This window comes from Pristis pectinata, chromosome 20 (assembly GCF_009764475.1).
Source record: "Pristis pectinata isolate sPriPec2 chromosome 20, sPriPec2.1.pri, whole genome shotgun sequence".
In the NCBI taxonomy this organism is placed as follows: domain Eukaryota; kingdom Metazoa; phylum Chordata; class Chondrichthyes; order Rhinopristiformes; family Pristidae; genus Pristis; species Pristis pectinata.
In genome coordinates this window covers 34,900,260-34,916,047 of record NC_067424.1, presented here as the reverse complement: position 1 = coordinate 34,916,047, position 15,788 = coordinate 34,900,260, and the positions used below count along the sequence as shown (strand labels likewise).

Sequence of the window (15,788 nt, the reverse complement as noted above, 5' to 3'; positions counted from 1 at the left end):
CTGAACACCAGAAACCTTCAAAAACTATTAAAGTTAGAAGTGATGAATTGAGTAAAATGTAAAAGTTCAATAAAATAATTTAGCACATTAAAAATTTAGAAGTAATTTAAGAAAACCAATGAAAAAGTTAATGGAGACACAAGAGACTGCAGATACTGGAATCTGGAACAACATAAGTATGCTGGAAGAACTCAGCGGGTCGGGCAGCATCTGTGGGAGGAAAGGAATTGTCGACGTTTTGGGTCGAAACACTGTATCAGGACTGATGCAGGGTTTCGACCTGAAATGTCAACAATTCCTTTCCTCCCATAGATGCTGCTCGACCCGCTGAGTTCCTCCAGCAGATTGTTCGTTGTTAATGGAAAAAGTTAACTTGCGAAAGACTGGGAGTGCCCATGGAAGTGAATGGAATCTGGTGTAGGGTCAGACAGAGGATCTACCAGCATGATACTGGGGAATCCTGGCAAGACAGCTCCATCACTGGACACTACGTGGAGACTAGTTGCAGTGCTTAAGGACAGATGCAGCAGCATCTGGCACTCTGTCCATTTTGGGCTTCGGTATGTCTGCGTAATTCCAGAACACGCTTTGCTTCCAATGGCTGAACACCAGAAGGACCCGACAATGGCCTGGGAGATTTGCCCCATTATGCATGGAATGGAGAAATAACACATTGTGCATTCTTACAGACTGGGAGAGATAGACACTGTAAATTCTCTCAGACTGGGGAAGTGACACAATATACATTGACTGGGGAAGTTGATACAAACTGGGGCACATTATGTCATTCCCCTTAGTGAAGTCACATTGTGAATTGGCGCCAACTTGGAGTTACTGATCTGGGGTATGGGTAGGATGAGTGAGTTCACATTCACAGTGGTCATAATCCCTGTGTGAAAGTATCTGCAACTCTTGAATGGAAATAAACCCGACCAAGATAATGAGTCTACACCCTGTTTTTATTCACTTTGGGATGCGGGCAAGGCTAGCATTCATTACTCGTTCCTAACTGATTTTGAGAAGCTGGTGGAGAGCCACCTCCTTAAACCACTGTAGTCATTCTGTTGAGGGTACACTAGCAGTGCTCTTGGAAGTTTCAGGACTTGGACCCAATAACGATGAAGAAGGGGCAATACGTTTCCAAGTTAGGATGGCGGGCAGTTTGGAGGGGACCCTTCAAATGGTGGTGTTCCCATACCTCTGTGGTTTGGGAGGTGTTGTTGGAGTAGTCTATGCAAGTAGGTGCAATGCATTTTGTAGGTGGTACACACTGCAGCCCTGGTGCAAGGGTGGTAAATGGGGGAGTGCCAATGAAGTGGGCTGCTTTGATCTGGATGGTGTCATGTTCCTCGAGTATGGTTCGAGCTGCTTTCATACAGACCAGTGGGGAGTATTCGATCACATCCCATACTGTGCCTCAAAGGATGGAAAGGCTTTGGGGTGTCAGGAGATGAGACACGTTGCAGGATGCCCAGCCCCAACTTGCTATTGTAACCACAGTATTTTTCTGGCTGGTCCAGTTGTGTTTCTGGTCAAATTCCCAAGATGTTGATGGTGGGGGACTCGGCAATGACAATGCCATTTGAATGCTGAGGCTCGGGGATTGGACTCTCTTTTGTTGAAGATGGTCTTTGTCCGGCACTTGAGCGGCGTGTATATAACCAGGCACCAATCAGCCATGGCCACATCTTGTCCAGGTTTTGCTGTGTGCATGTATGGACTGTTTCATTTTCTGAAATGGTGTGAATGAAATGGAACACAGGGCGATCTGCCAACATCCCACTGCTGACCTGGCGATGGAATGAAGGTGGTTGATGTAGCAGCTGAAGAGGGTGGGCAAAGGACACTGCCCTGAGGAACTTCCACACTGAGGTCCTGGGGCTGTACGTGATGAAGAGGAACCTCTGAAGATTGAGTGTCTTTGGAACTCCGTGCCACTGGGAGCCATAGGAACAGAGTCCCGATGCATCCCTTAGGCTAAGACAGACAGATTTCTAATCAGTGAGGGAATTGAGGGTTATGGGGAAAGGACAGGGAAGTGAACAAGGAATTTTGGATCAGCCACAATCCTCTCGAATGGCAGGGCAGGCTTGGGCTGCTTGCAGTTCTTAGGGTAACCACAACCACTTTCCTCTGTGTGAGGTCTGGCTCCAATCATTGTTTTTGAAAAGCAGTAAGTGCTTGTTGGTAACACTGTTGACAACGCATTCCATCCTTTGAACATTGGACATAAAACAGTGCTGCACAGGAACAGGCCCTTTGGCCTAGGACGTCTGCACAGAATATGATGCCGAATTAAACTAAATCCCTTCTGCCTGTACCTGATTCATATCCCTCCATTCCCTGCATGTTCATGTGTCCATCTAACAGTCTCTTAAGCGCCACTATCGTATCTGCTTCCACCACCACCCCTGGCAGCCTGTTCTAGGCATCCACCACTCACTGGGTGGGGGAAAAAACAAAAACTTTCCCCCTCTCACCTTAAATGCATGTCCTCTAGTACTTGACATTTTTACCCTGGGAAAAAGATTCTGACCCTATCTATGCTTCTCATAGTTTTATAAACTGATTATAATTTGCTGATGATGGGGCGGTAATGAACTGGATTGGATTTGTTCTTTTTTTGAGCAGGATGTACCTGGGCAAGTAGCCACACTGATGCCCACAGATACCTGTTTTATAACTGTACCGGACCAGCTTGGCTATCACTGGTGTGCACGTTTACAGTATGACAGCCAGGATGTTTTCTGGTCCTGTAGCCTCTACTATTACCCAGTGTTCTCAGCTGTTTGTTGAGGCGACTCGAACTGGCTAAGGACTGGTTTCTATGATGGTGGGGTTTCAAGAAGCTGAGGGGGATCATCTGCTCGGCACTTCTATCTGAAGATGCTTGTGAATACTTCAGCCTTGTCCTCAGCACTCGCTCACAGCCCCACTGTTGCTGTGGATTGGGACGTACTTGTAGGCTGCTCTTCCCATTAGCTGTTCAATTGTCCATCGCCATCGCAGACCCTTTGGTTGTGGGATCACCTCGCTCTCGTTATCTGTGCTTGTTTTGCTGTGCTGTACCTTTGCCAGGTAGGCACCTCGCCAGGTACGCTGAGTGCTGTTCCCAGCATGCCCTGCTGCACGCCTCATGAACCAGGTTTGATTGTGATGGTGGAAGGAAGGATATAAGGACATAGGACAGTGTGACACAGGAACAGGTCCGTCGGCCCACAGTGTCTGTGCCGACTGTGATCCCAATTAGAACTGCACATCTGCCTGCACGTGGTCCATATCCCTCCACTCCCTGCCTGTTCATATTGCCTCTTAAACATCACTATTGTATTTGCTTCCAGCACTTCCCCTGGCAGCCTGTTCCAGGCACCCACCACTCTGTGTGTGTGTGTGTGTGTGTGTGTGTGTGTGTGTGTGTGTGTGTGTGTGTGTGTGTGTGTGTTTAAAAAAAAATATCTTGCCACATAAATCTCCTTTAAACTTTCACCCTCTCACCTTAAACCTCTGCCCTCCAGTATTTGACATTTCCACACTGGGAAAAAGACTCTGGCTATGCCTCTCATAATTCCGTCAGGTCGCCCCTCAGCCTCTGACGCTCCAGAGAAATCACTCCAAGTTTGTTTCAACCTCTCCTTATAGCTAACACTCTCTAATGCAGGCAGCATCCTGGTGAACCTCTTCTGCACCCTCTCCAAAGCCTCCACATCCTACCTGTAATGCAGTGACCAGAACTGCACGCAGTACTCCAAATGTGGCCTAACCAAAGTTTTATACAGCTGCAACATGACTTCCTGACTTTTATACTTGATGCTTTCGGCTACTTGGTGGTGTACAGTTCTGCTGCTCCCAATGGTGAGAGCGTCATGGATGCCTAGTTTTGAGCTGATACATCTGTGTGAGTTCCTTAAGCACCGTTGTAGAATATCACGAGGCAGGCCTTGTTTGGTGATGCACATGGAAGTCCACCACCCATCACATTCTGTACCCTTGCTACTCCCAGTGCTTCTTCCGAGTGTTGCTCAATATTGAAGAGCACTGATTCACCATCAGAGGAAGGACAGCGTGTGGTGATCAGAAGAAGGTTTCTTTGCCCATGTTGTTCCCTGTTGTTTACACCCTACTGGAACACAAGATTGGCTTTTGGGAAACCAGACTGTTTAGTATCTGGTGAATTAGTTACCATTAGTGACATGTTAACTGTATTCTTACCATTCCAGGATTATTACACCACTGGAATCATTCAGTGTCCGGATGGAATTGCAATCCAAGAACTCAGGGATGCATGTGACTATCTGTGCATCAACTTCAATCACAATACGATCCGCTGTCGGGACCTCAGTAAGTGCATGTTCTAAGGCTGGGTAACATCCTTTTTCTGAGGTTTTGCAATGGGAGAGATGTGACTCTGTTACATTTGAGGTAACCCGCCTCGAGTAAACAAACACAGTCGCTGAACTGTGAGAGAGATGTAACTGCTGTTAAAGGACTGCCCAAGGCACTTCTCATCCTACATTTATTACTACTTCATTTGAACAGGGAGCTGACGAAGTACCGTAAGCTCGTTTGGAAGTTGATGCAGCATTTTGTTACCCAGACCTAGGGGTATAACATATTGTTACTCAACAGAAAACTCTCAGCTATAAGTCACTGGTGCAATCTGTAGAGCAACCATATTTTTGTTTAATTTGCTCTTGAGATTTGGCTTTTCTGATGAAGCTACAAACCCATCCCTGGCTCCCTGTGGAAAAAGTAGGGGGGGGGGGGGGGGGGTGGAGGGGGAGGGGGGGACATCCTCTTTAAATGCTGCAGTCCATGTGGTGAGGATGGTCTGCAGTGCTGTTGGGTAGAGGGCTTCAGTATTTAAACTAGCAACACTGGGGAAACAATGGTATGTTTCCAAATCAGTGTGGCCTTGCCTTGTGGGCAGAAGGATGAGGAAGAATTGTTCCTGGCAACTGTCTGGTGGTAAAGGTCATGGAGCTGGGAGGTGCTGGTGAAGTCTTGGGATTTACTGGCCCCGGTTGTTCACTTTGTTTAGTTTGAATTGTCAGACCCTAAGACTTCTGCCCACTCTCGGCTTTCTCTTGCAATCTCCTCTCGCAGGTGCCCTGTTACATGAACTGTCAAATGACGGGGCACGGAAGCAGTTTGAGAGGAACTTGGAGGAGTTGGTGTTGCCCCTGATGATGTCCAGTGCCCGGAAGGGGGAGCGGGAGTGTCACATCGTGGTACTGACACGTGAGGACACGGTGGACTGGGACGAACAGCACCCACCTCAGATGGGAGAGGAATATTCTCAAAGTAAGACCTGAATGTGACCAGGCAGTCCTTAAACTGAGTGCTATCACTGTGAGATTTGCAGTCTGTGAGCCTGATATGATGATTTTAACTTCCTGAAAACCATTGGACAGATTACTGTCAAATGTAAGTCACAGAAACACGTAATGCTGCTCAGCTTATCTCTGCTTTTCTTCCTACCACTTTAATCTCTCTCTAGTAGCATATCAAGAGAAACAGATAATAAATAAGAGTAAAGCTGTATGGTCCCTTGAACCTGCTATCTGATCTGATCTTGTCTCTCATCCTCTTTCCTGCCCTGATCTCAATAATATTCGACTCCCCTATTGACTAAAAATCTATCTTGACCTTGTACTGTATATATTCAGTGACTCTGCTGCCAGAGCTCTTTGGGGTAGAACATTCTAAATATACATAACTCCCCGAGGAAAGTCCTTCCTCATCTCTGCTCTTAAGCAGGAGACCCCTTATTCTGAAACTTGCCCCTTAGTTCTAGATTCACCCACGAGCAGGAAACATCCTCAGTATCGACCTTGTCAAGCCCCCTGAGAATTGTTTCTGTAAGGTTACCTGTGTCTTCTGAACACCCATGTGTAAACCTCGGCTAATTTTGCAACCCTCTCATCCAGGATCGTCAAACGCAGCCTTTTTTTTTACTCTTTGGCCTAGGATCAGTTAGTTTGTCCTTTTCTGCCAGAGTGTCTGTCATTCTTTCTGTTGGGAGGGAGGAAGTAAAGAAATCATCCAGCACTGTCCACATCACCCTGCCAAAGGTCTGACAGTGATTCTCCTACATAGCAGAGGTACAGGATTTCTGATGTCTTCTGTGTTTCAGTTATTTATAGCACCAAACTCTACAAGTTCTTCAAGTATATCGAAAACCGTGAGGTTGCAAAAATGGTGTTGAAAGAACGGGGGTTGAAGAACATCCGCATTGGAATTGAAGGTGAGCTGGAGGTGCCAGGAACAGCTGGCTTCTGGTTTCTGTGCTTGCAGTCACTCTTTGATTAGTCAGAATTTTCGATTTGGGTTCTGGAGTTGGGCCTTTGGACTGGAAATCTACAAATGTCATTGTTCTTTAAGAAACCAGGATCTGTCAGTTGTGGGGAGGTTCTTGTCATCAGTACTGGGGATGGAGTGACTCAGCTGATCAGAGTTGTCAGTGTAGTTGCTGGTGTTTCTGACAGCTCATTAAAGGGGACCACAGCCATGGGGGAGAAATGAGTGTCTAACCATGTTATCTGTGTGGGGAAGTCACAGACATTTGATGAAGTTCGGCAATTAATGGTGAAAGCTGTGTGGATGGACTGGGAGGTAAGTAATTATTAAATGGGTTGGGAGGAAGGAGACAAGATGGGGACAAAGGGTAGAGACGTAGTTATAGAGTCACACAGCACGGAAATGCCCTTCAGCCCAACTGGTCCATACTGACCAAGATTCCCATCTAAACTAGTCCCATTTGGCCCGTATCCCTCTAAACTTTTCCTATCCGTGTACCTGACCAACTGTCTTTTAAATGTTGTTAATGTACCTGCCTCGACCACTTCGTCTGGGTGATAAGGTTGCCCCTCAGGTTCCTATTAAACCTCTCCCCTTAAACCTATGGCCTTTAGTTCATGATTCCCCAACCCTGGGAAACAGACTGTGCTCATTCATCCTATCTATGCCCGTCATGACCTTATATACCTTTATAAGATCACCCCTCATTCTCCTACGATCCAATGAAAAATGTCTCAACCTCTCTCCATAACTCGGTCCCTCAAGTCCCGGCAACATCCTCATAGATCTCTTCTGCTCTCTTTCTAGCTTAATGGCATCTTTCCCATAGCAGTGTGACCAAAACCGAACATAGCATTCCAAATGCAGCCTCACCCATCAATCCCATTTTCCTGCACTCCAGTGATATGGTCAGAGGCCTCTGCTTTTTGTGCATACTGACAGGTTCGGATGAACATCCAAGTTTAATGCCACTGAGTTAGGTGACACAGTCAGCCACATGAATCGGAATAGAGGGAAAATAAATAAATGGGTTCTCTTTAAGGGCTGGAGCCCCGCAATCCAAATAGGGAGCCCATTCTACCCCTTGGACCTGCGTCCATGGGTGTGCACTGGAGCTGAAGGACAATTAATTCTTTGAGTGTGTTGATGAGGCATAATAACAAGCCACTTGCTCCCTCCTGCCTGTCCTGTTCAGTTAATTAACTCATACCCACTTCACTGCCTTTTCATCTTCTTCCTCAAAACCGTCACCCCTCAAAAATCAACTGACCTCCATCCTGGAAGCCCCAGCTCTCAAATTTCCACTGCTCTCTGCAGGGAGAAGCATTTAATCCTCAATTTTAACATTATATTCCCATGGTTTTCATTGCCCCCCACTAGAGGCACTAGATTCTCCCTCTATCCTGTTAACTTCTCTCAACATTTTACAAACACATTGGATCACCCTTCAATCTTTCAGACTCCATTAAATGCAAAGTAGTCTTCATAACAACCTGAGCTGCAGTATCTAGGCAGCACACATTGAAGGAAGATTAGCACTTGTATTTGACCCTCTCATAACCTTGGAACATCCCTGTGTGTGTTGTAACCATTGAAGTTTGCTTTAAGGTGTAGGCCAGCAGTAATGTGATAATGACCAGATAATGTTTCGGTGATGTTGCCTGAAGGGGTGAAGCTGTCAAGAACACAGGAGGAGGCCACTCGGCCCCTCAAACCTGCCCACCATTCGATATGATCACGGCTGATCTATGCTGGCCTCAACCCCTTTTCTGTACCAGTTCCCCGTCACCCTCAATTCCTCGATCTTTCAAGTATTTATCTGTCTCCACTGTAAATATATCTAATGATCTGACCTGCACCCTCCTCAGAGTCAGAGAACTCCAGAGATTCACTCCCCTCAGAGAAGAAATTTCTACGCACCTAGTTTTTAAACACCCTCCCTTTATTTTGTAACAGTGTCCCCTTGTTCATGACTCTCCCACTAGTGGAAACATCCCAGCATCTACTCTGACAAGCTCCTTAGGGTCTTGCATGTTTGAATAAGGTCACCCCTCATTCTTTTGAACTTCAATGATTACAGACACAGACTGTTCCGCCTCTCATCCCAGGAATTATACACAAAAAGTGCTGGAGGAACTCAGCAGGTGCACGGATGCTGCCTGACCTGAGGTCCTCCAGCACCTTTTGTGGATCGCTCCGGGTTCCAGCATCTGCAGGATTCCTTGTGCATCCCAGGAATTAGCCTGGTGAATCCCCTTCGGACTGTCCCCAATGCTACTATTTCCTCTTTTAGGCATGAGGACCAAAACTGTGCACAGTGTTAGGTGTGACCTCACCAACACCCTGTACAATGGTGACAAAACTTCCCTATTCTTAAACTCCAACTCCTTTAATAATAAAGGCTAACATGCCATTTGTTGTCTTACCTACTTGTTGGACCTTCCTGGTACTGTTTGTAATTCATGCACTAGAACCCCTAGATCCCTCTGAACTTCACTCACCTGCAGTCTCTCTCCATTTAGATAATTCGCATTTTGAATCCTATTACTAACATGCAATTAATCCTCTTACATTTCCCCCATTAAACTCCGTTTGCCTGGTTTTTGCCCAGTTACTCAATCTATGTCTATCCTATTGCAGAACCACAATGTCCTCATCACGTGTACTTCCACCTCTTTTCATCTCGTCGGCAGACTTGGAAACCTTGCATTTTGTTCCCTCCTCCAGGTCATTAACGTAAATAGTAAACAATCGAGGGCCAAGAACTGACCCCAGGTGATCTCTCCAACCTGAAAAGGACCTATTTATTCCAACTGTTTTCTATGTAACAGCTAGTTTTCACTCTTCAGTAACTTGGGCTCTTAACTTATGCACCAGCCTCATCTGGCACCTTGTCAAATGATTTCGGAAATCTAAACACGCCCCATCTACAGACTCCCCTCGAAACTCTCCCTGTCACATCCTCAAAGAATTCAAGCAAATTTGTCAAACATGATCTACCTTTCATAAAACCACATTGACTAGGTTTGATTATATTCAGCTTTCCTAAATCATTAGCTATTTCCTCCTTGATCATCTTGTTAAACTAACTGGCCAAGAGTTCCCTGCCTTCTGTCTTCCTCCCTTTTTTGAATAAAGGAGTCACATTGACTGTTTTTCAATCTTCTGGTACCCTCCCTGAATTTAGCAAGTTCTGAACTTCCAACTAACCTAGTCCACTGTCTCTGTAGCCACCTCCTGGGTGCAGGCTATTGGGTCCTGGTGATTTGTCTGCTTTTGGGTTCCTCTAATATTTTATCCCTTGTTCTTGGGATTTTTACAAGTTCCTCCCTGTCATTTGAAATTAGCCCATCTTGGGGTTATTTGCAGTGCTGTCCACAATGAAGCCTGATGCAAAAAACTGATTTAACATATCTGCCATTTCTTTGTTTCCTGTTAATTAAGTCACCAGCCTCATGCCCTAGAGGTCCCACACCTCACTTAGCCGCCGCCTTCCTAGTTATTTATCCATAGAAGCTCTCACTGATTGTTTCTGTATTACACGCAAATTTTCTCTCAAAATCAATTTGCTGACACTGAGCTTTTTAGTCTCACTGCTGGATCCTAAAACTTCCCTGTGCCCTGGCCACTTTCTGTGGCCAACTTTTCAATTTATCGTTATCCCTTACCTCCTTTGTTAAGCCACAAATTGTGCCTCTTTCTCATGGAATCCCTCTTTCTAATTGGGATAACTGTTCACCTACTGATATGTCTTGGCTTATTTTCCTAAGTCCACCTTCATACCATTATAATTGCCCTTCCTTAAGTTAATGATGATGGTTTTGGCACTGTGGTGTTCAGCCTCAAACTGCATCTGAAATTCTATCATATGGTAATCACTACCTCCTCAGGGAACTTCAACCACAAGATCTCACATTAATCCTTCTTCATTACTCATGACCAAATCTAAAATAGTCTGTTTCCAGGTAGGTTCTGTAATATATTGCTCTGAGAAGCAATCCCTGACACACTCCACAAATTCTTCTACAATACCCTTGCAGGTTTGATTCGTCCAATCAATATATAGATTAAAATCTCCCATTGCAATTCCAGTCAGGGACACTGGGAATAATTCCCCTGCCCCTCTTCAAAGGAAAGATGGGACCTACGTTTAAATATCTTATATCTTTTGACTAAGATATTATTTATTAGTCACATGTACATCGAAACACACAATGAAATACATCTTTTTGCGCTACTGAAAACGTGCTGGGGGGCAGCCCGCAAGTATCGCCACACTTCCGGCGGCAACATAGCATCCCCACAACTAATCTGTACCTGGGAGGAAACCCACGCAGACACAGGGAGAACGTACAAACTCCTTGCAGACAGCGGCAGGAATTGAACCCAGGTCACTGGCGCTGTAATAGCTTTGCGCTAACCGCTACACTACCATGCTGCCTGTATCAGCACAATCGTTCCTCAGTGTCTGTACGGACATCAACCTGTGAGCCTCTGACTCAGACAATGTGCTACCTACACATCAAGAAAGACTTGCACATTCTGAAGCCCTGTATGTGGAAGGACTATAATGACATTGCTGTGTGGACTAACTCCACAGTGAATTTGTGCACGGAAAGGTTCAACTAACACATTAGGGGCTTTATTTCCCTGGAGTGTAGGATGTTGACGGGTGACTTTACAGAGATGTATAAAATCATGCGGGGTGTAGGTGAGGTAAATGGTCACAGTCTTTTCCCCAGGGTAGGGGAGTCTAAAACTAGAGGGCATAGATTTAAGGTGAGAGGGGAAAGATTTAAAGGGGACCTGAGGGGCAACTTTTTCAGACAGTGGGTATACGGAACAAGCTGCCAGAGGAAGCGGTAGAGATGGGTACAATTACCATGTTTAAAAGACATTTGGACAGGTACATGGATAGGAAAGGTTTAGAGGGATATGGACCAAACTTGAGCAAATGGGACGAGCTCAGCCAGGCATTTTGGTTGGCATGGATGAGTTGGGCCAAAGGGCCTGTTCCCGCACTGTACGACTCAACGACCAACCGGTTAATGTGCTTGTTCTCTGTTGTTCAGGTTACCCCACCTGTAAAGAGAAGCTGAAGCTGCGGCCCGGCGGCCGCTACGAGGTGATCTATAACTACGTGCAGCGCCCCTTCATTCACATGTCCTGGGAGAAGGAAGAAGGGAAGAGCAGGCACGTGGACTTCCAGTGCGTCAGGAGCAAGTCCATCACCAACCTGGCCTCCGCCGACATCCCGCATCACCCACAGGTGGATGAGCTCGACATCCTGGGCCCACCCCAAGAGGGAGTCACGAGCCACGGTGCCCGGGAGTAGCAGAGGACCCAGGGTGGAGACACCACACCCGAATCGGACACGAAAGGCAGGTGGGGCTGTAGAACTCCCCTGCCGTGTCATGGAGTATTTAACGTGGTAGACTAGACGTTCTCGCGGCAATGACAGGCCTCCGTGCATGTGACTGACCTGCTGCATCAGGTGCAGAAACAGACGCTGTGAGCAGGATCAAGCACTGTTGAGCGCTTTCCCTTTGCCACAGTTTTACCTGCAGACTTCAGCACTTTCATAGGAGTAAAATCTACTGGCTTCTTCACTCAGGAGACAAGTGCAATCAATGTAAAATGGATGCGCCAGTTCCTGCTCAGATAACGTAGGACTTTGTCCGTTGTAGCTTTAGAAGGGATGGACACTCCCTAGTGTGACAGCAAATAGACTCTGACCACTGCAGGGTCGGTACCTCTGGGCTTCTCCTACTACATCCCATGTTCATTCTGTCTGTAACATTGTACTGAGCATCGGGGAAATGTGAAGTTGTTGATTCATAAGCCGGCCTCCAGGTTTGTTTCAGACTGGTTGGAACACAGTGAAGACCGGAACCTTCCGGAGGAAACCTACAGTACTTGCCTCAATAGTTGTTACCTTGTGTAACCACATCAATGCATTTTCTGATGCTGGGTGATGTGTATTGTCCTTACAGCCCCTTGCACATGCTCCAACTTTCAATAAGAATCCAGTTGTGCACTATATCTACTTTAGCAGCTAATCCCCATTTCCCTCAACCTCCTGGATTTAAAGCTGGTTCCAATGAAGAAGCAGCGATACACTTCAAAGGGAACCTGCAGGTGGTGGTGTTTCTGCTGCCTTTGTCTTCCCTGGGCATAGTGGTACACTAGTCAGATAATTAGCAGCATTGCATTTTGTACACTATACCAGAGCGTGCCTGTGCTGGAGGGAGTAGATGGTGTCCCACTTTAGGTGTCATTGAATCGCCACTCACCCAGCCAAACAGTATTTTAATCACACTCCTGCCATGTAGATGGTGGAAAAACTTTGCAACAATAGTGGATCAATCACCACAGGATAAGTTTCTGGTGGTAAAGTCACAATGTCAAGAGTATTTAGTTAGGCATTGGCTGGCATTTGTGTGGCAGGACTGTTTATTGGCACATCCCTGTACCTGAGCGTATACCTGTGTGTTGTCTGGGCTGCAAATGACATTGAACGTTAATCATCACTGCCTTACACCCTTGGGATTCAGTTCTTTGAACCAAGGATTTAATGGGGTTTGAAACAATGTGGTTCTGAAGAAGCCCAAAATGAACATTGGTAATTGCCTTTTGATGATACTGTCAAGTTCCCCACCTTGGTGCTAAATGGCTACCCCCTTATGCTGAGACTATGCCCACTGTTTCTGTGGCTGGAGAGTCTTGAACCGGCCACCCTGTCAATGAGATCACCCCATTTCCTCAGCCCAGGCAAGTAACTCTTTCCTTCAGTATGGAGAACAGAATAGCAGAGTACTGCAGGTATGGTCTCAGAGTCCTGTACATTTGCAGCAAGAATTATTTATTCTTGTACTCCAGTGTGCTGGTAATAAAATCAATACCATTTACCTGTGGAATTGCTTGCTGTGTACCTGTTAACCTCCTGGATTTTATAAACCAGCACTTGTGTTCTTCCTGCAAAAGCACTGCCCCTATCAAGCTCCTTGAGCCACTGTTGTCCAGTCAACTTTATATCCATCGACATCCTCAACTCACTTCCCCACCCAGTTTTGCAACACCAGCAAACATCAACTTCATCTCATTGTAGGTTGTAAGTGAAGGCTCATTCATTGTAATCCTGCCAACCCTGAAAGACACATTCAATCCTCCCATTATGCCTTCTAATCCCATTGATGTTACTCACAGCTTTCTATACCCTTGTATTACTGTGATGCTTTATCAAATGCCTTTTGAAAATCTAACTATCTACAGCTTCTCCCTCACTTGTACATTAAAACCTCAATAAAAACTTAAGTAAATAAAGGTTGACAAATCTTAAGGGCCTTTATAATAAATTGCAGCATATTCAAACCTTCCAATTTGCTGGGACTTTAATAATCTAGGGAACTTGAGTTCATCACTAACATGCAGGCTCAGATTTAATTCCCTGAAGTTTTCCACTACTTTCTCAGGTTTCCTCTGTCGTTAGAACCTGTCATTTTCTGGAATGTTTATTTTATTTGTCCAGTGAGCACTATATTTGTTTAATGTCTTAGCCATTTTCCTTCTGCTTTTAAATGACATTTTTAACTTAAAAAAAAGGATACTGAGCCAAAGTCAGAGTTAAACAATCTTACAGAAATGTAGAACTTGCTGAAGGCAGTTTTCTGCACTGCAGCTAAAAACAACCTGCTGGAGGAACTCAGCAGGTCAGGCAGCATCTGTAGAGGGAAAGGAATGGTCAATGTTTTAGGTCGAAACCCTGCATCAGGACCGACCTTCCTATAAATATGTGTGTACTGCAGCTTTGTACAGGTTTGTTGGCGCAGTCTAGATTCACATTTGGACAGAAATCATTGGTGTGAACATCAAGCCGATTTCTGTGAGCACTTTCAGCATGGGAGGTGATGAGAAATATTCAACTCTCAAGTATGCTCTGCGATTTAAAACAATGGCAACTTCTGCTTGGTTTTCCCCCAATTCCCTTAGTATCCAAAAACTAGTTCATGGCAACCTGATGTAGGACCTCGTAGCAACGCGAGCCACCAGTGTTTGGCCATTGTACTCCCGTCTGTTCCTACAATTATTTCCTACAATTGTACGCACTATAATATAACCTTTCCCTGGAGCCCCGTTTCTTCCTTTGCTTCAAAACACCAAAAAAAGTCTTTGTTAAAGCTTGAAATGTTTGCGACAGTGTAACAAAATTTGTCAAAGCCTTTCCCTTCGGTATCCTGATTGTGACCTCCTCAAATCCCAGATAGAGGAAGATAAATTTTACTCATGTCCCAACAAAATACTCAAGTTCTGAACCTCTTGCCTTGCTCAAAAGAAACAGTCCCTATGTTTCACATCTCCCTACTTGAGCACTTTTCAGACCCAACATCCTATTGAGGCAGTGTGACTCACAGTGGTTTCAATGTTTTGTGCTCCTCTGTGGTACTTCCCTCAAATTGTTCGACTGGACAACTTCTCTAGAGCCACAGAACCAAGTTTGATTTCTCTAAAAAGAACCAATATTTAGAACAAAAACCAGCTTTACTGCACATTCCAGAACTCATATTGATTTCCATTAAGTAGCTGAAACTGATTTTCACTTCTATGAAATGTTTTATGGTAATCCGTGGGCCAGAGGTGTACCGTTACACAAATTCTGCACCTACCTGATCCTCCACCTCTTGTCCTGTGTGTGGAAGTCTGCAGTTCCCACACTGACTCCAACATATACTGTACCTCAGAACCCACAAGACCAGAGTGGAAGTCATCCTTGATCCCAAGGAACTGCACAAGAAGAATTTATGAAGACAGAGTGTGGGGAAGAATTGCTTTGGGAATGGAGAGAACACTGTGGACTCTATATACATCTTACGCAATTTTGAGTCCCCTTATTAAAATGGCAGAGATCCCTCTCTAAATATATTAAGTAAAATAAGTGTATAAAGTCAATAATAGTCATCTCTCCATCCATACCCACAGTTTATATTAAATGTTCTTCCATCTGTTTTCAGCGAGAACCCAGTCAGTTCTGCCACCTAACCCTACAGCTGCTGGGTTCCAGGACAGAGCCAAACTATGCTTTTACCCTTCAGTCCACTGGGATGGGTACACTTGAGCATTCCTGCAGCAGATACCATCATCAGCTTGGGAGGAAAGTGGACCGAGCAGCCTGGTGAAAGAAATACTGAATCTCAGAGTGAAAAGAGGCAGGGATAGGTCGCTGGACCTGCCATTACCCTCTTCACAGCGAGGTCAGCCTTTGATTAATTGGTAGAATATAATCACCATGGCTAGTTGAGAAGTCTATTACAGCAAGTCCCAATTGCAACTGGGTTCCATTCGCAGGAACTATTCGTAAGTTGGAAATGAACAGAAACAGCTGTGACAGGACAGCGAGCAGGCACGGGAAGAGCAGCCGTCAGCCAGCCTCACTGACTGTGAGAGAGCAAGTGAGTCTGCTCAGCACTCCCAGCTCTGCTCGGCTTGACCCAAGA

The 15,788-nt window shown here is 45.5% G+C and overlaps 1 protein-coding gene across 3 annotated transcripts in view; it reads left to right on the top strand.

Moving 5' to 3' along the window:
- Positions 1–13,611, top strand: part of LOC127580979 (BTB/POZ domain-containing protein KCTD20-like) — a 60,620-nt gene extending 47,009 nt beyond the window's left edge. For all 3 annotated transcript variants that reach the window (XM_052035011.1, XM_052035010.1, XM_052035012.1), the window contains 4 exons: positions 4,218–4,338; positions 5,104–5,301; positions 6,134–6,244; positions 11,370–13,611. In XM_052035011.1, the coding sequence (XP_051890971.1) occupies positions 4,218–4,338; positions 5,104–5,301; positions 6,134–6,244; positions 11,370–11,632 (693 nt within the window). In that variant the 3' untranslated portion in view covers positions 11,633–13,611. The remainder of the gene's footprint in view (positions 1–4,217; positions 4,339–5,103; positions 5,302–6,133; positions 6,245–11,369) is intronic.
- The last annotated feature ends 2,177 nt before the right edge of the window (positions 13,612–15,788 follow it).